The following is a 21,292-nucleotide window of genomic DNA, read 5'->3' as shown; positions in this document are numbered from 1 at the left end:
GTCCTTGATTCGTCTTTTTTCCAAAATATGCAGGTCTTTAAGTTTCTCTCAGCATGAAGACCACCTAGGATTGCCTTGGGTATGTTTTTTTTTCATTGACTTATCAAAGTGTACTATTTCTTTGACTTATCAAAGAATTCGTTTAACAACTTGCAAATGAGCAAATGTGGGATCATGCATGAACTAACTAACATAGTTAACACTAAAAGATATTTTGGGTCGAGTAATGATCAAGTATTGCAAGGCATCTACCAAGCTTTTGCACATAGTGGGATCATGAAATCGTTCATAGAGATTAGATTGGCATTTTTGAGCCATAGGATTAGCAATGACCTTACAATCTTGCATTCTTTCCCGTTCCAATAGATCCTTGGTATATTTTTCTTGACACAATAACATTCCTTGGTTATCGTAGTCAACCTCAATACCCCAAAAAAATGAAGAGGACCCAAATCCTTAATAGGGAACTCCTGTATGATTTTTTCAATAAACCTTTTCATGAGTTCGGTATTGTTCTTCGTCAAAATCATATCATCAATGTATATGAGTAAAATAAGAGTTTTGCAGGTCTTGTGACTAATAAATATAGAAGGATCAGTAGTGCTACAAAGAAATCCTAAATTTGCAAGAAAAACACTTAGTCTATGAAACTAGGTCGTTGAGGCTTGTTTAAGTCTATAGTGGGCCTTCTTAACTTGAAACATACTCAGGATTCGTAACATCTTTGCATCGAAGAGGCTCTTTCATGAGAACTTCCACTTTCAAAATATAGTGGAAAAAAACATTTTTAACGTCGAGTTGACTATTGTCTCACCCTTTGATAGTAGCAACAGTAAGGATCTCCAGCAGCTCATATGGAGCCAGCGAATTAGACCTCTGTTGAATAGTCTTGACAACATGATCTGATGCTTCTTTGACAACAGGGTCATGACCCATGTTTGTCTAGTTTAGAGAAACCAAACTATTACTACATAATTACTTTGCATTGGCAACATATCAAACATAAGAAAACATGATATTATGTTTCTTGAACAAGCACAAAACCTATCCCAATAACTTGAACAGACATTAACCATAAGAAATTGTTTGGGTGATGAAATAGTTCCAATATCAAAAGCAAAATGGACAGGAATTCCATATATGCAGAAAACAAAGGCACGAACTACACCATCAACAAAATGATGCCATAGTTTATGAGGAAACAAGAAGGCTAGTTATATCTTTTTCAAGCATCAACGACACTCAAGTAGATAAACCAACCAACAATAAGACATGCTTGACAAATTGAGAATGGTGGTGAACGAAGAAAGCCAATCAATAACATTGGCTTGCTACATCAATATCTTATAAATAAAACAAGAGAAACATGAAACAAAACCCAGCAAACAAGAAGAAAAGAATACCAACGAAAAAAATTTAAAAAGATGGTTGAGGCAAGAAAGATATACGAAGCCCTAACATTAGAGCATCAGGTGAAGGGAGAGATCGATTGAGAGAAAGAGGACTCAAGAGAGGATCACCTCGCCTAATGCTCAAGAGAGAGGGAGAGATCTGTTGAGAGAGAGAGAGGGGGGAGAGAGAAGGAAAAGGGCACACTTGACCTCCAACGGTTGAGGGTTTGTCGCCGCTCTGGTGACGATCTGCTGGGGCTTCTACAGGCAACGGGTGAGTCCTTCGATGGTTGCAGAGAAGGAGAGGGGAGAGCGAAATGGGAGAAAGAGGGAGATTGCAGGGTGTTGTAGCGAGGGAGAGGGAGAGGGGGTGAAGAAGGACAGGTGATATGGGCAGGAGGGGCGAAGGGGTGACAGGGAGGGGAGTAGAGTGGTGGGCGAGAGAGAGAGAGAGAGAGAGAGAGAGAGAGAGAGAGAGAGAGAGAGAGAGAAGGCAATGGTGGTTACGGCAATAGCACCTGGCTTCGACCGGCTATGGATGGGGAAGGGGAGGATTTGGGGGTAATCATAGAAAGAGAGAGAGAGGGAGAAAGGGAGAATTTCGCACCCATTTTTTATCGAAAAGTAGCGACAGAAAAATTCTGTCTCAAAATCCAGAACAATTACTATATATATATTAGTCAACCTAGGTTGACTTTATCTAGCTGTTGGAGGCTAGTCTAATGGCTAGATTGGTGCTCTCTTTATTCCCTCTTCTCTCCTGTTTCTCTACAAATGTGTGGGTGATTGTATGTGTGAAGGTCGAGAGAGTGATGGGTAGACTTAGGCTCTTTTGAGTGCTTTGAGTGTTTTGTATTGAGGTTCTTTGTATTTTGAATTTCATTCTTAATGAAATTATTCATTCATAATACTTGTGTTCATTTTTTATTTCTTATGGTTAGTTTGTATTCAAATACATTATATTTGGGTTCTTGGTGTTCATTTTGGAGTGCATCGGGATCTGTATCATTTTGCGACACAAAGCTACAGGAGGGCCTTAATATGCTAAAGGTAAGACACCTTATATACACAAGAATGGCGGACAGAGTTCATTTCTACCAACAACTAATGAGGAACCTGCCTCATTCCGAAACCACACATAGAATATGCCAAGTCCTAACCTCTGCAAAAGCATCATGTCTACCAACGGGGGGCTCTGCGTGGTTGGTAGGAGCTGTCAGGTTCAAACCCAGTGGTACGTTGAATAAAAAACTGGTAGGGGTCTGCCTAACCCCAGCATGCCTTTCAATAAAAAAAAAAACATCATGTCTAAACCGTTTGTAGCAGTTGACCATAAAGCATGAAGAAGGTGAAGTGCTGGCATGCAGAGGAAACATACCATAATAATCCAAGGACAAACGATCCTTGAACATATGAAAATTTTATGACACAACTCTCAATTGCCAATTTACATAAGGGCTGTACATCAAAGGTAGAAAAAGAGATGAGGGAGGGGAGGAGGAGGAAGCAGAGGTGAGGGATAGGAAGGTGGAAGATAAAAAGGAGAAGATGGACAACAAGAGGAGGTGGGTTGGATAGGAAGGAGCAGAGGAAGAGGAGGGGTGAAAAGAGAAGCAGATGGATGGGGGCAGAAGAAGAAGGTGAAGCACAAATATATATATATATTTATATCTAGAGAGAGAGAGAAAGTATTGGGCTTGACCCCTGACCCATTGTGCTTTAACTTCTAAAAGGAAAAAAATGACAACTAGGATAGCCTAGTCAGTCAACCTGACTAGGAGACTTAGACCTACTCGAGAAGCTAATTCTTAGCTCAACTAGACACCTAGTTGATCAACTATGTGCACAGTTAAACATTAAGGTGCACATGACATACAAAATCCAACCAAACTTCACACCCTTTTGGAAAACAACCATATTGTGCTTGTCATACCCATGTCATAACCCATACCAACACCCATTACTATGCAATGAGCCTATTAAAGAGAATCCATTTGAACTCCGTAAGTGATAACAACAATCTCAAGGAACCCAAGGCACTGCCCAGCCAAGGAACAGGAAGTCAAGAACAAAGAGGCATACTATTTACCCAACCCAACAATAACCATAAGGGAATTAAAACTGTTTTTCATTAAGTGATTATATGCAATGAGAAGTAAATCATGCACAAAAAATGTGTAAACTATCGTATAAAGATATTGCACTGCTGATCTAACATGCATATGGTTTTATTTTAAAAGAACCTATGAACACCATTTAGGGTCGCAATAATCGAGTTCATATAGTTCAATGTTCAAACAATTGTTACAAGACAAGAGTCTATAATAAACAGTTAAACCTTAATACTTGTGTAACAAACTGTGGACTGCCCATAACTCCAAGATGTAAAGGTAAATTAAAGATCAACCAAGATGGCAGTTAAAATGGAAAAGGGAATTATGAAAAGGCCAGAGAGCTCTAGCATCACAAACAATAGGAATTGTAAATAAATCCTATACACATCCTTCAATTATGACTGTTATATGATACTAATATGTATCATATTGCATCATCACATCATTTCGTACATAAGATATAGATGTGATAGCTTGCTAAAACTAGTTTTGAGGATGCATTGTATCTTATTATTAGCCTTCCACATTCCTGTATTGCAATGTATTTCACAAGACATTACAAATTATACAACTTTGGTGACAACTTAACTTTCAGGTCATAAAATCTGTATCTATTGAAGACAATATCAAATAAGCACACATTTAACAAACTGATTATCTTGTTTGTGACAAAAGTAGTGCAAGAGCATGACAGGCTACCTAAACATAGGGCTGGTAAATGAGCTGAACAAGCCAAGCCTGAAGTGTTCAAGCTGGCTTGTTTATAGAAAAAATACATTGGTCTAGAGCTGGTAGAAATAGGATTACAAAAGGATACATGTAAAATATATCTAAAACACATTTTTTAATACCTAACGAGCTTATAAGAGTCAAGCCGAGCTGAGTACCTCTTGTTCATATTCAGCTTGCCGAGCCTATTTTACAAGTTTGAGCAAGCTCTTTACGAGCAGAACATGAGCCGAGCCACGAGCGGCTTGGCTTGTTTCCCAGCCTTACATTAACATGCCTAAGATGACCAAGGTGGTTTCAACTTTCAACCATGACCCAAATTTTGGCAGGAAAAAATTTCCCATGACTTTATTGTGACAATTTCATAGATCATGATCTTTCCAACAAAAGATAAATTTACCAGCCCATTTCACGATATTGTGATTTCACCATAATTTTAATGTGAGTTCACTGCAATATTTTTTTATTTTCTTTATGCCCTGAAGAGTTTTTCATTTCTGATTTGTATTCAATCTTATTATTTTTTGAATTTAGCAAGCTTTTCTCATTATTTTCCTTAAAGACAAAGTTTTATCTACTGCAAATTTTCCTTAAGCCCAAGAATGCGATTTGTTGGATCTTCCAAAAAATTCCTGCAAATGGTTTCGACCATCGTACAATTAATAAGGAAAATAAAGTTGGAAACTTATCAAAAACACAGGGCATTTTCTAGTATAAACTTGTTCAAGCCTATAATGCCATATGTGCACATTCACAAACACACTACATTAGATATAAATAGAAGGAGATGCTTTATCACCGCAGTTTTTGATGAAACACCAAAAAATCATGATCCTTGGCCAAAACATATTCAAGCATGACTTTATGATGCCTTTCTGTTTACTCAATAGAATCATGCACATTATAGGAGGAAATGTTCTCTAACGAGAAAGGAAAAGGCATAAAATGCACATCGTAGAAGGGAAATATCATAAACTAATTAATAATTTGATGTCCAAGATATCCAAACTATGACCCAACATAACAAATTCCTTCAAAGGCTATTATCCTGAGAAATTTTGGTGTACTAATAAACCAATGGCTTAAGAAGGCTCTATCCTCTATGTCAAGAGGCCATCCTGAACACACCTAATTGATAATATTATCAGCAAGGTTGTAAATTGTAACTTCACCACTTCCATAGGAGATTGATGAAGGCTAACCAGTTATTAGTTTCATTTTCCCTAAAGGTCTCTCCTCAACTCCATATACCAGCCACTGCTTGCTAGCCATGATGAAGCAACTTGATTTGTTTCTTACTACAATAAATAGAAACGGGAATAAATTTTTAATCCACAAAATGAATCCCTACAATATGACAAGTAGGAGCAATTCCAAGCTTTACCCAGATTCTCTTTGAAATATAATATCCTCATCCAACTTTCCCAAAACCCTAGTGTTGTTAACATATTAATCACTTGTACTCAAGAATAAAAAGCAAAACATCTTAGCATGCTAAAGGGGCTTTACTACAGCTCTATGTAGCAAATATTGGTGATATTTTGACATATAGAATGATTTTATCTTGATATTTTCAAACTATTACTTTTTCTCAAAATATCGCATTTTATCATGAACATTAATGCAATAAAAACACTCCTTTTGGTAATTTCATGATTACATTTTCCTTTTTTTCATTTTTATACTTGTACATTTCTATATTGCTGATAGTTCTTGAGATTTCCTCAAAGCAACAAAATATTTCAAGCTATTTCTAGATTTTCCCTCATTGAGATTTCCATCCTACCAAGACTCATGAATTGATACACCTCTACCGGTCCATTATATTGCTCTGTCAAATAAATCAGCTCATTCATCAAACCCATGGCAAAAGCTGGATCATCTTAATATGGACCACAATTTTGAAATCCTAGATCTCATCCAATATTTTGCTTATGGCTAGTTTTTTTTTAATTAAAAAAAATAGTGGAATACAACAGATGCACCAGAAACTTCTTAACAAACTGAAAAGCGACTGAACCAGAAAAGGCTGCAAATTCTCCCATGGCAGGTTAGAAGAAACAACCCATTGAACAATGGCGGAAGTTCAAGTCTCAACTCTTAGGTCCGGTGAACACGAAAGATAGCGAACTATTTGTCAAAGTAAACAAGACAAAATAAAACATTACAACACATCCCCAAAAACCAGAAACAAAGTTAAAGTCGTTGATCTTGAACCATCCATCAGTTCATCCCAAGGTTGCCAAACTAAGAAGCAGAAGCAGAAAACGATACAAGAAGCGGAAGCGAGGCATTTTAAAATTTATAGGAAGCGGGAAGCGAAGTATCAATTTAAAAGCGAAATATTAAAAAAAAATGAAGCAATATGGTAATTGAATAGGAATCGAACAAGAAACAAATAAAAACTAAAATAAAATTGATCATTCTTATATTTCATGATTTTTCAGTAAAAAGAATCTATGTAACAAGGATTCGGCTAGCAGGGTGCTGCACCCGCGTCGACATGACTCAACGCGGGTGCGGCACCGGGTGCATTGACTGCACCCAGGGTCATTTCGGTCCATTTTTTGGATTTAAAAAAAAAAAAAAAAATTTGCCCTATGAAATGGGCTGCAGAATTTTAAAAAAAATTCTTGGGGGAGGGAGGTGCTGCCCCCTTATAACCCCCCGCCAGGGGCGGCCCCCCTTGGACCCCCGCTCGATGACCGCGCAGCGGGACCCGCACCGGGGGGAACCCCCTTCTATATATATTTACATTTTTGCCCCTGCCGCACCCAAGGTTTTTGAAAGTGCCGCACCCCCCGCACCCAAGGTTTTTGAAAGTGCCGCACCCCCCGCACCCGCACCCATGTGACATAGAAAAGAATTATATTTTTGTTAAAATCTAACAATGATGGTTACTAATTTAAAGAAAATACATGGAAAGTGAGTGAAAGAGTGAGAGAAAATACATGAAAAAAATGTGAGAAAAGCATATAGGAAGCATAGACCATGTGATTGGGAAGCATAGAAAAAGTGTGGGAGAATCGAGATTCCCATGAAGTTTCGAAAGAGATGAGTATCGCGCTTCCGAAGCGAGTTTCCGCGAAGCGAGCTTCCTACCTACCTAAGAAGCTTCCAGTAACTCTGGTTCATCCATCCATAAGCCTCAGAAACGACAACGACTTACTAAAATCTATGCCAGTGGCGATGGTAACTGTAAGAACTCAAAGATTACCCTTAACCCCTACACACAGTTACTGGAACAATGATCTAGCATTCCAAACATACTAGATAACTCATTATTCCATGTCACATCACAAGATGTACTTTTTGGCCATGGCATATAGCTTCAACTAACAAAACACTAATGAAAGCCGAAAGGGAACCAACAAGGAAACCAAATAAAAGCCTGCCGGTAGCCACCACAACCATCATTCCATCCCACTAAACGATACGACTAAGAAAACAACCAAGAACAATTTCAAAATTATTCCCGCGCCAGCGCCAATAAAAATACCGCAATCTTCAACGCCGAAGTCGCAAGTCTCATCCGCATCGCCGCTTGGAAAAAATAAAGGACCAGCATGGGAAACTCACAGAACCTCGATACCCTAGTCGAGGAAGAAGAAGACCAATAACAACAAAATGATCAAGGGGAAGATCAACATGATCAACAACAGCAGAAATCGCAAAAAAACACGGTTTTCTCCTGAACATCAATCTCGAGAACTAATAACACACTCCAACATCGAGAAAAAAGTAAAAACAACAGGCAATCTAGAACAAACATACCTCTTGAAACAGTGAAAAAACAAACCTCAGAAAATCCTTTAATCTGCAAGAACCAAAAAAAAAAAGAAAGAAAGATAAAAAAAGAAATAGATTAGGGTTTCAAGGAACACTGGAAAAACAACAATCAAGAACCAAGAGAAATCAAAAGAAGAATATCGTTTAATAACTCTCTCTCTATATATTTGAAATAAAAAAATAAAAGAAATAGAAGAAAAAAGTACCTCCAGGCTCAGCAGAGAAGCCCATGGAGAAGGAGAGAAAGTGTGCCTTCTAAAATTGGGTGCCCGTTTTGGGCCAATAACGAAAGGGAACAGAATAGAAATGTTTTTATTTTTTGGGGGATAGTTTGGGGTTTCCACTGAAAAAGCCAAAGCATGAGGCTTTTTCAAGTCGACACGTTTCAAGACATTGACACGTGGCCGGAGCTGACGACGGTGATGGTACGGACGGAAGGTGCTGGTTTTTGGTCGTTCGTGGCGGGCCCCACTCGCGTCAGTGGGATGTGGGTGGGTTCCAGCCGTCGTCACCATATCGCCGATATTTTGAAAATATCAGGGTATTATAGGTTTCTTTTTTTCGCAACAGATGATGAAAGTTCAAAAAATCGTGATGTTTTGAAATTATCGGTAAAACATAAATATCGCTATACGTAATGAAATAATACCACGATATTTTTAAGTTATTGAATTGGTACTTTGTGCGTGAGGGTAATCTCAACGGGTTGGATTTGTGATTGGATACGCGGCCGATTGGGATCCGTAATCTTGGGTTTGTAAACAATGAAGACCCTGATAAAAAAACATAACGGGTTTTAGGACCTATTGTTTTGAGCTCGACTAGATTCGGGTCCGGATATGAGCAGCTTATAAAGAGATCATTCCAGATACTCACATGAATATATAATATGATTTTAAGAATTGGATCGGATATCCAATTCATACCCACATATACTAACCTTAAAAACGATCCAAGACAATGGTGAGATACACGGGAACGCACAGTCATTACGCCAACGTATTTTTCATGGATAATTGTGTAAGAAATTTATACATACTAAGCTCTGTCACAAAGACACATGGACACGAGGATGCGTGATGCGGGTTCCACTCTCAAGTTCGAAAATCTTTTGAAAAATAGGACACGAGGACACAAATTGTTTTAAATTTTTAATCAATAAAAATCTATTTTTTTGTTACTTTAATGATAAAACTGTATTTTTATTAAAATAAAAAACTAAAACATTAAAAAAATAATGTTAAAATATTATAAGCATGTGTCAGTATCAGTGTCCACGTGTCCTAACGTGTCACTAGAGACACAGCCAAACTGGTATGTCCATGAGACATAGATACTAAGCATAGTTGCTAAATCTCAACTTAAATTCTACATGATCTCACTTCTCTAATCGACCAGTTGTTGAGTTAATACTAGATATGGAAAAATAAAACAAAACTCTGATCGAACATGAGTTCTCTCGTATCTGGGCCAACAACTGCTTGAACCTGGCTAAGGGTGTCAACAGGTCGGGTTTACCTGGACTAAACCCTATATAGAGTTCGGGTATGATGACAAATAAGAAGACCTTATTAAGCCCTAGGTCCGAACCGAAGGTCCGATCAGACCCAGGCTCGACCGGAGTTCCAATTAAGACCCACAAATTTTTAATACAAAAATAATAAAAATTATTATTTTACCGGGTATGGTCCGAGTCTGGTTTATATAGTTCTTATCGAGTTTGAGTATGATTTTTATTATAGCAGACTTGATTAAACTCGGGTCTGAACCCAATACCATACCTAAAAATCTAATCCAAGTTTGGTTTCATTTGGATCCAAACCAAACCAGACCCATTGACACCCCTAAACCTGAGCCACAAGGGCTTCGCACACTTAGCTAGGTGGGTTGACTTGAGGCTTTCAAGTTGAAGGGTGAATGCAAGTCAAATGGAATACTGTCCCTAATGGGTCAGAGGGAGAATACACATGAAGTTTTACAGAATCAGCACCGACTCATATCCTCAAGGTGACAGCTCTCGGCCCAGTAATATAACGTCCAAACTATAGTGACACATTAACCAAAAAGAAAAGAAAACTATCCGAACTTGAATTCTAGTTTGATTGTGCAGTATATAGAAAGGAAAATTTTCAAATAGCTTCAAACTTTTGAGTCTAATTTATGTGCACACCAAGAGTTTGCAAATTCACACAAAAGTTTTTACTTGGGTTAATCAAATTTCCCCAATCATAAATTAACACTAACTCATGTTTTAAAGGTATTATTTTATTTTTGGTTAACACTAACTCATGTTTCATTTTACCTTTGTAACTCATGAGATGAATTACCAACGGGGCTCAGCATGGTTAGTAGGAGCTGTCAGTGCACATCTCCTTGTAATGAGAAGTTGCACGTTCAAAACCCAGTGATACGTTGAAATGAACTAGTACCTGGTGGGGTCTGGTTAACCCCAGCTTGCCTTTCAAAAAAAAAAAAAAAAACTCATGAGATGAATTAGTACCTTTGTAACTCATAAAATGAATTACTAATTTACCCTTACTCTAGAAGTATAAACAAAGTTTGACGATAAAATGTCAACAAATGTATTTAATATAAAAAGTCTATTGATTGCAATGATACTCAAAGTCTTAACCTCCCAAATACAAAACAAAACATAAACCACTACACCAAATGTCAACCATGTTGATTTTGTTGACAGTCCTACTGTCAAACTTTGTTCATCAGCACATGAGCAGGTCAGATACTTCACCTGTTGACAGCCCGAATGAGCATCATGACGAGTGCACATAGGGATGCAAACAAGTCAGAGATGGTTTAGGTCATAGATAAGCCAATACTGAATTTGATTTTAGATCTGGATTTTTTCTTGAATAATGAAGTTCTAAATTCAGATAAGAGATATAAGACTTTGCGAAACTAGCATATGCTGAAAATGGGTAAAAGTAGACTTTTAGACAAGACAGACAAAATGGCCAGGTTAAATCCAGCTTTAACAGGACCTAGGCTTATATGCTTATCTTATTTCAACCTGATTCAAATATACTTGACTATACTTGTTTTGGGTCAAAAAATATAGGTGAACCATCATGTTCGCAAAAACCAAGTTTTATTATTGGTTAAGGAACCCGATTTATTTGCTCTTATTATCGTGAATTTGTCTAATCTATCCAATAAGCTTCCTTAGTTAAGCCAAATAAATAATCAAAACATATCATAGGACAATTAATTGTTTATATCCCGAGCCTAGCTAAATTCTTCCACACTAAGTAGGCGTAAATATTTGCTATAATTGAAGGTACCGAAATATTGAACTAGAAATCACAGGTGCAAGTAATATTATTCAATCTAACCACAATGATGTTTTAAAGTAATTTGTTTACTACAAAGTTGGGATCATGTTTTACACAACTTTATCAATCATAATCTTTCTTTCAAAAAAATAAACTTTATGAATCGTAAAAGAGGAGATCCAGTGATCCGGTAGAGTACCTTGCGACCAGTCAATACTGTCTGATGCTTGATTCCATGCCATCCAGTCATTGTGCAACAGTGCAAGGTACCCGGCCAATGACTGAATCAGCTCTCCAAACATTGCCATTATCAGAGGTCATATCAGGTGACAAGTCAAAACACAAATTCTTTTGTGTCCTGAATTCATCACCGTAGTGGGACCCACCAAAAAAGCTGATGTCATCATTATACAAAGATGAAGGCTATGGACGGTGATGATTTCAAAACACAAAAAAACTGTGTTTTGACATATCACCTGATCTGATCTCCCACTAGCCTGACTGACATCAAGATCATATGCCTTTAACCATATCCACTAAAAAACCCATCAATGTCAATTCTCCAAGGATGCATGCTCACAGGGGATACCACCCTCTCCTTTACAACAACTCGAACCCGTTTGCTTCCTCAACCCATTGTCCCTCATCATAGTCCTCACCTTAGCTGCATCTCCCCATCTGCCTCCATCTGCATATATGTTTGAAAGTAGCACATAGTTAGCAGCATTGTCAGGTTCTATTTCAAACAACTTCTTTGCAGCTATCTCAGCGACCAGTACATTTTTATGAACTCTGCATGCCCCAAGAAGTGATCCCCATACAACTGGACTGGGCTTGCACTGCATATGCTCTGCATATTTCAATGCCTCTTCTAAGCGGCCTGCTCCACCTAAAAGATCAACTACACAGGCGTGATGCTCAATGCCAGGCAAAACTTGATACTCGTCCTTCATTCTCTCTGATAATTCTAGGCCTTGCTCAAGCATCCCGGATCGACTGCAAGCAGATAGCACTCCAACAAACGTTACATAGTCTGGCTTAATCCCTGCTTCGAGCATGCGATAGAACAATTCTACCGTACTTGCCCCATCTCCATGCATGCCATAGCCAGAGATCATAGCCGTCCAGCTGATCACGTCCCGCTCTTTTGTTGCTTCAAACACCTGACGAGCAGATTTGAGATCTCCACATTTTGCGTACATATCGATTAAAACATTCGAGATGAAGGTAGAATGTGGATAAAGCTGATGTTTTATAGAAAAGGTATGTAGCTCTTTGCCATGGTGCAATGCTGCTAAGTGAGCGCATGAGGGAAGAAGGTTGACAAGGGTAACCAAGTTCGGTTTCAAAGAGCAAGCTGGTGAAGAAGATAACGATGACCACGACACCATGTTTCGAAAAAATGAAAGAGCTTCAACGTACTTGCCATTTTCATTATAGCCTGCAATTATACTGTTCCAAGATACAACATTTCTTTGAGGCATTTCATCGAACATCTTGATTGCTAGGCTCATAGCCCCACATTTCGCATACATATCCAAAAGGGCAGTCGCGACATACACATCCGCAAACAATCCCCTTCTAACAGCAAAGCAGTGAATCTCCTTCCCCATCCCAAGCAATCGCAAAGACGAGCACGCAGGCAACACGCTTGCCAGAGTCACCGGTGAAGGACGAACTCCCGGAGAATCCGCAAGCATCTCCTTTAACGCATACAACGCCTCCGCATACCAACCGCTCTGAACCAACCCAGATATCAGCGTCGTCCAAGACACCAAATCTCTCTGGGGCATTTCAACAAACACTTTGCGCGCCCCCTCAATCTCGCCGCACTTCGCGTACATAGCGATCACCGAATTGCACACGCTAACATGAGGCCGAAACTCGGTTCTCTTGATCGATTCATGAACTTTTCTGCCCATTTCGAGATTGCCCAAATCGGCACACGCCTTGAGAACGAAGGGAAACGTGAAATTATCGGCATCGATTCGCCGTTGAGCCATCTGAGAATACAAATTCAGAGCCGATCGGCAATGCCCATGATCGACTAGGCCTCGAATCATCACGTTCCACGATCGAACGTCCTTCTCGCGGACGCGGCCGAAGACGAGATCGGCGACGGGGAGATGTCCACAAGCAGACTACATGGCGACGAGGCTGGTTTGAAGATGGGGGTTCTGAGAGAAGCCATTGCTGAGCAGGAGGGCGTGAAGCGATCGGCCCAACGACAGGAGTTTGGCTTCGGTGCATGCTCGTAGGAGGGCAGTATAGGCGGAGGGGTGATGGGTAGGGAAGATTTGTTGCAGGAGAAGAGGGAGTGAAGCGTAAAGGGCGTCGTTGGTAGTGCCACAATAAGAATGGGTTCGAAAATTGCGAATGTGAAGAAGGTGGGAGGAGGAAGAACACATATAGTCCACAATGTGGCTTGCACGTCAAACGCGGACTTCACCCAAAGGAGATTTCCGGATCGAACGAACAAAAACCTTTTCTGGTTTATTACCTCAAAATCTCACAAGTTCGAGATTTTTTTTGACCAAAAAAAGTAATAAGAAAAAGAACAGACCGGATTCAGCTCCCAAGAGACTCGTGAATATCACCAAATTGACCTAAGTTTACAGGACGTCACAAGTTCGAAGCCTACGGGTGTCGTCCTTTGCCCTTGAAGCTGAGTGTACGGGAGGACCTCAGGGGTTTTACCAATAGAAGGTCAGACAATGTGCGATCGGTGATAGTTTTTTTTTCTTTGGATTATCCTAAAAATACTTAATAGGTAGATCAAATCTAAAGGGTCACATGTAAAAAAAATCTGAAAAAATAAAAAAATATTACATTTTTTCACTAGGGTTCCTAATCGAGAGGGTATCAAACAGTATCGCTTTTATTGAAATAACATTAAAATTAGTTAAAGAATGATCATGTCTCTGCTGGTCGTGTCATTAGGTGAAAGTGGCCAAAATGGCATGTCCGTATGACACAGATCCTAAAAATATGACCTATTAAGTTCTGTTTGTTTCATGCAAATTTTATGATAACTTGTTGAGCTGCCATCCTTCTCTAGGAAGCAAATTCAATGATCCGGCCTGAGTACTTTACAAAATAATCAAACTACACAAAACACAGAAGTTCCCTGTGCAGATGACAAGTTTCTGTGTTTTATGTTTACACACAAAATTCAATCACTAGCTCATAGCGAGTTTTTGTATTTGTGTTTTACACAAAATTTAAATTGTTACGGGTATAGAATTTTCCGCAAACCCACAACATATACACTCGTTAGTGTTTTTTTGTGTTTTGTGTAGCCCGAGTACTTTGTAAAGTATATCCAAGCTGATTGCTTAACCATGCCTCTCTTTTCCCTCTCTTTCACTCATAAAGTGCTCGGGCCAATCGCCTAATCATGCCCCGCTCTTTCCTACTATGAGTGAAAACAAATATCAAATCATCATGGTGGAAAATTGCCCTGATGGCACAAGTGGATCCCAATTTTTCCCACCACCTACCACAGGCATGTTTGCTTTCGTAGGATGAACGATGGCAATTGCAAAAGTAGTTGAGATTTAAGGCAAAACAATTACAACCGACAATCATAATCACAACTTGTACTTTTCTCATGTTTTAACCTTGAGAAAGAGTTGTGATTGTGATTTGCAATCACAAGATCCGCAGAAATCTAAGAATCATAGGGCAACATAACACAAAAATCTTTTCATGCCTCCCCTTTGATGAAAGCATTCTTGTAAGAAGACTGAGATGGTACGAATTTTTAGAAATCCATGTCTTTGTTGAAGGAAAAGAAATTTTTATTAAAGTGATTTTTTTTTAAGAAATGTCATTTCTCAAGAAAGGCCCTTCCCATCCACGAGAATGATAGGCTCTTAGAATCTCAAATCCAACGGTCTCTAGTTCGACATCTTTCTCAAACATTCCTAATTCCTTTTAATCTTAGTAAGGAGTTAACCTATAAAATAAAATCCCCAACAAAGATTAGCCAGTCCAACTCCCATATGGTTCAAAACCTCCCAGTTAGGATGGTGTGGAACCACCTGGTTCAGTTATGTCGTTCGAACCAGGTGGGTGATTTGTTCATGTGAAAGGTGGAACCAAGGTTGCCAGGAAGGGAAACGAAAATGAGAAATGTGTTGAGAAACAAAAACGGGAAACAAGACATTTTAAAGTTAACGTGAAATAGGAAACATGACATATACATGTGTGCAGCAAATGCAAAGGTCGATAATCATGAAAATATTACAAGTTTACATAAAAGTAACTTTTTTACTAATATTGTGATAAATAATAAGAATCAAAATTTTTTTTTATAAAACATATGATTACAATTGACTGTAACTACAAAGCTATTATAAAGTTGGTTGTATTTCATATAAATAAGTGAATAGTTAGCTTACTTTTAATAAAATTATTAAATATCATAAATAAAGTATTTTAATGCAACATAGATTTTGATAGAACAAAGAAATAAGAAAAAATAATGTAGTTACACTATTTTTTTTTTCAATTTCATACAATACATTTCACTAAAAAAACATTAAAAAAATTGCATTCTTTTAATGTTAAAAATGTATACAAAATTTAGCTTTTTTAAATAAGTGATTAATTTTTTCAAAAGAGAAAGCTGGGGTTAGGCAGACACCTACCAGTAGGGGTGGGCATTGGGCTGGCCCGAACTGGTCCACTAATGGACTGGGCCATTGCTCGGGCTGGGTTTTGACCCTCTTAATGGGTTCGGGTTTGAAGAGAAGTCCATCGGCCAACTCATTGGCTAAATGGGCCAATGTGAAGCAGGCCGGGTCTGACCCACCCCAGACTGACCCAATCTTAAAATGCATAAATGCTTGACTGAAATTATGGGTTAATTAGAGAATAACAAGTTCTCATGCAACTAATTTCTAATCGGTACAACTAATTAAGTAAATAGCAATAATTAACAAATAACAAATTTCCATGCAACTAATTAAGTATATAATAATAGTTATCCAAGTTCCTATGCAATAATTAATTTTCAAAAATTTTATATTATTAAAATTTTTAATAAATAACTCAGTCCCAAGTAGCCCGCGGGCTGGCTCGAGCCCAGGCCACTTATATAATGGGCTGGGTTTCAACCCGGTACCCCACCCCTACCTACCAGTTATACAACCGTACCATTTGGGGTTCAAACTTGCAACGCTCTAACAAAAGGTGACGTGCACTAAAATTTTGAATAACACATATATCCCAACTTTTTATTAAAAAAATCTTATTTAAAGAAAACTTACAAGAAATGTAGGAAAATATGTTTTCCAAATAAAGAAACGAGTTTTCTATATAAAGTAAATAGGTTTCCCATGTGATGTGAAATGAGTTGTACATGCATTTTTAAAAGTTCCCCACAAATTTTGGAAACACTGGGTCTCCTATTTTGGAAACAGTTTCCTAGGAAATGAGTTTCTCATATGTAAGTAGAGTTTCTGGCAACCCTGGATGGAACAGATCCAACTGGGACTTACAATCAGTCATACCCGCACCTGATCTTGTGAGCTCATTAGCAGTCTGATGTACATTCGGATCAAGGATTCAGACTTGCATGTTTGGACTTTCAGATTCAGATTCAGATTTGTACTGTGTTAGGTCTATATTCGGTTCTGAGTTCTGTCAGTTCGGCTCCAATTCCACTTTGGATGTGGAAAACCCTCGTTCAACCTTTTCAATTGAGTCCAGTACTATCACTTAAATTTGAATTTGGATTGAACCTCCCCTTATCCCTGCTTGATTATAATCAGGTCAGGGGTGTGTGCGTATGAGAGAGAGAGAGAGAGCACATGGTATATAATATGATTAACCTAGTATAATTTTCAGATAATCAACAGAAATGGCTACACCAGAAGATGCAGTCAAAATGGACTAGAGTAGGTAGACTCAAAAACAGAAGAATCCCATTTACAATTGAAAGAACATCTCCAAGGGGGACCATTTGGTCATGTCAACCTGACATTCCGAATGAGTAAGAGATTATAGGTGTGGTTCATGTTGACCCAATCAGACCTCACAGGTAGAGCGAGCATGGTCCAAATGCTAGAGACCAGCTCTTGGATCGCAAATTTTCGACCAAAAAACATAATTTTGAGCAGAGAAAATATCACACATTGTGAGCTATTGATTTAAGGATTATAAAATCGTACATACCTATTGGGCGAGCCAAGAGTCGATTCCCACTATCCAAACCATGTAGATCATATCTGTAAGGTTAGTTTCATGAAAAACAACACAGAATTCAATTTGCGCATCATGGCGACCTGGCCAAATCTTAACCCCATCTCCAAACGGCTAGCAACTTTTTCATAGTACTCGAAGCAAGTAGTTGGTAAGATATGCTCCCTCTGGGTAAGACGGGTCAATAGGATGATCAGAAGCTGCGCCGGCTTGACGGAGAACAGTAATTCTCCTTCCTGCCATTGAAGCAGCACCCTGCATCAGCCATTTAAATTATTCAGAAGTCATATCAGATTCATGCAGAGCTGTAAGGGCTTGAAAACATTCATCCATAAGAGGTTAGAACTTAGAACAAAATATCTTTAAATGCAAAACATTAAGACAAACAAGTGAAACAATCCCCCACTTGACTGACCAACTTTCACCCAAGTATAGATGTAGGTACAAAACATTCTCCTATGAAATTTTTGGATAATCGGGAAAAAACCCTCGTACATTCATTGACATAAAACCTCAGGTTCCTTTGTTCACCAGGGAATACACCCATCTTGCCCACTAGGGAATACATCCATCTTTGGCCTTGCGGCGAAGGACATGCACCCGTGGGTTTCAAACTCATGATGTCGTGTTAACTTGGTGACATTCACGAGTAGTCCTTACCAAATGAGCGAAGTCATCATGGACAGACATGAACTGATTCACTAAATGACAATTCTGGAATCAATACAAGGGAATTCAATTAAATCCAATTCCACCACACAAAGCTCTAAGATGTACTTCAAAGCAATGTTGGACATAACAGATCTGGGTCGAACCCGTTTGGGTGACCCCGTTTGACACCATTAGTGGGCCACATAATGGGGAAGATAGTTGGTGGAAGTTACATAGGTAAATGCCTCTTTCCTCATTATATAAGGGGGTTGATTGCTACGAAGATGATGAGTTTCGCTGCAAGTTTACCCAAATTCCACGTACAGATGATGTGGTATAGGGTCTTGCTCACTGTCGACCTAAGACTTGGGCTCATCGTGGACGTCGACCGGATGACAAGAGCGTTGAACACCTGCACGCATACTCTGTGGCGTTAGCAGATATACTTGCAGGTACGCTTTTTGTGTATATTGTTTCAGGTAACGCCAACATTGGGTTATGGGCCCACTACCACGCATACTGCTGCGCATGGGTACGTGCGGGCCTGCTGACGTTTGCTGCGACTATCGCCGTGGGGCGACGTAAGTCACAGGTTGACAACAACAACCACCGTGAGGTGATTGTTTTCTAGCAGTCTATCGCCGTGAGGCGACTGCAACAGACTGGAACTGTCGTCATGGGGCAACAACGTTTCCTCAACCCGTCAACATTGGTCGCCAGTAAATGGCTACTGCCACTGTGAGGCAACAACGTTTCCCTGCAGACTGTTGTCACGAGGCAACAACCTTCACCGGCAACAGAGCCAACTTGAGGTGAGCACCGGTCGCCGTGGGTCACTGGTCGACTGTAACAGTCATCGTGGGGCGACTGCTATTCCCGGCAGCCGTATGCCGGTTACCGCCCGAAGGCCCTCATTAAAAAAAAAAGAGATCGAGGGTTTAATATGTAGCCGTCAGGCTGAGAGGTTTTTGTTGGCGTCGGGTTTTGCCACCTGAAGCGTCGCCGAGGGGGGGGGGGGAGGTTGTCGGCGTCCGTCTGGCGATGCATGTTATCTAGGGATTAAAACCCCCTTTCTCTGCTCCTTCAATCGTGGGGCTGCAATGGAGTCATCCATTGCTGGGGGAAACGAGCTGATCGCCATTGGGTGATATGCCTGAAGAGGCGGCCATTGGGTCACCGCGCCGGCGAAGTCCCTCGATCCCATGGGCCGTCACCTGAGATTCCTTGCGCTGTCGGGTTACAGGGTGGTTGGCCTGCGCCCAGGTCACCGCAGACGTCGTCGGGGCAGGAATGGGGTTGAGATCGCCGGATGGCTGACGTCCGGGGTTTAAAAACCCCATGCTCCTTCAATCGTCGGGCTGCAATCTAGTCTGTTGTCGTCGGAGACCGTCGGAGGAATGATGGCTGGCGGCCTCACCAGCACTGCTGGCAGATGTGATCGATCACCGGAGCACCGACATTCGCCAGTGTAGTAATGGCCAACCTCCGGACTGGGTGGCCGATAGAGGAACCCTTTCGTAGGAAAGGGGGGTGACCTTCGTTGGGGGTCGCCATAGAGCCCTCGCCGGTATGCATCATTGGCTGGGCACTGGTGTCAGTCGTCATACGTCATCGTGGGGCAACGTGGGGTTGATCGGCGGCGTGGGTCAGTGTCGATCGAGATGTTTTGGTTTCCTGAGAAACAGAATGCATTCGATTTTTCAAGAAACCGAGTGCACATCTTATACGGTTCTTATTGGGTGACCCGAGTCAGACCGGGTATTTCAACCCGGTGGAGACCCGATCTGATCCATTTTGGGTGGATCAGGTCTACCAATATCCACCTGGATCCAGTCTGCGGTTTTGTCCCAGGACCAGACCCATAAGGCATCAAGTCTGGGTTGGATCTTGTAGTCCCAGACCCATTCAGCACCGGGTCCGGGTATGGGTCAGAACCAGCGTTTTGGATCAGGCTAAGGATTCGATCCCTTAGATGGACCCAGATCCACTTGGGTTCGGAGGGATGATCAGATCTGACCCGGTTGGAACGAAGCCAGACCCATTTGGTTTTGGGTCTGGTCTGATCCGGTTTAACCAGGTCAAGATCCAAAATATTTTGGACCCGGTTGTGATCCAGACCCATCAGGTATTTGGGTCTGGGTCTAATTCAAAAGACCCAGATTCAGTTTTGGATTGGGTTATTGTCCGAACCCATTTGGTTAAGGGTCTGGTCCAATCCGATTGAACCGGGTTAAGATCCAGATCTATTCGGATCAGATTATGGTCCGAACCCATCAGGTATTCGAGTCTAAATCTAATAGGAGGCCTTGTAAAATTGTCTATGATAAGACAATAGGCATACGAGCACAAATACTTTAGAAAAGATGTGCACGAAGGCACTCTCACAACACTTAAACAAAGTACGCAAAAGCATAAAAATAATAAACATGCACTATGGCATGTATTTTATAGAAAGAACCAAATGCTTGAGACTCTCAAGCTTGGAGAAAACAAGGGGGAAACACCCCTTTTTATACAAGAAGGATGAGGTGTAGAGGGGCTCCCAAAGGAGTCGTTGGGGAGCCCCCAACGACTCTATTGGGGGACCCCCAATGCACCTTTATGAAAAGGTGAAAATAAATAAAAAATAAAAAAAGAATACAAAAAATAAAAAGAAGAAAAATACAACATGTTCCAAATGGAATATGCGCAAGAAGGAAAATTACAATTATACCCTTATCGGGTAAACGCAAAGATAAAAATATATAAATATACATATATATATATAGAGATACATATACACATATATGTGTTATATGTATATGTATCTCTATTTATATAAGTATATATATTTATATTTACATTAACGATTTTGGGAGATACATTTTAACACCCCCCCTCAAACTTACGGTGTGATAACTGCAAGTTTGCCAAGGAGGAAATGAAATCTGGGCGAACATAGAGCTTTGGTGAAGAAGTCAGCAAGCTGATACTCAGATGTTACGTATGGTAGATCAATGGCCTTCTTCAAGTATTCTTCTCTGACATAATGGCAGTCCATCTCTATATGCTTTGTTCGCTCGTGAAAGGTGTGATTCTTGGCAATATAAATTGCACTTTTGTTGTTACACCACAACTTTGT

At 40.0% G+C, this 21,292-nt stretch overlaps 1 protein-coding gene across 1 annotated transcript; it reads right to left on the bottom strand.

Moving 5' to 3' along the window:
• Positions 1–810: 810 nt before the first annotated feature.
• Positions 811–19,375, bottom strand: LOC149831054 (putative pentatricopeptide repeat-containing protein At3g11460, mitochondrial). Its single transcript, XM_090012924.1, has 7 exons — positions 19,238–19,375; positions 17,656–17,775; positions 11,973–13,454; positions 11,790–11,849; positions 8,034–8,051; positions 7,814–7,945; positions 811–942 (listed from the first exon to the last, which is right to left on the bottom strand). Exons 1-7 carry the CDS (start codon positions 19,373–19,375, stop codon positions 811–813), a joined length of 2,082 nt encoding a protein of 693 aa, XP_089869050.1.
• Between the last annotated feature and the right edge of the window lie 1,917 nt (positions 19,376–21,292).

This window comes from Nuphar pumila, chromosome 7 (genome assembly GCF_984573655.1).
Source record: "Nuphar pumila chromosome 7, dmNupPumi1.hap1.1, whole genome shotgun sequence".
NCBI classification, from domain to species: Eukaryota; Viridiplantae; Streptophyta; class Magnoliopsida; order Nymphaeales; family Nymphaeaceae; genus Nuphar; species Nuphar pumila.
This window is presented reverse-complemented; position numbering and strand designations above follow the sequence as displayed.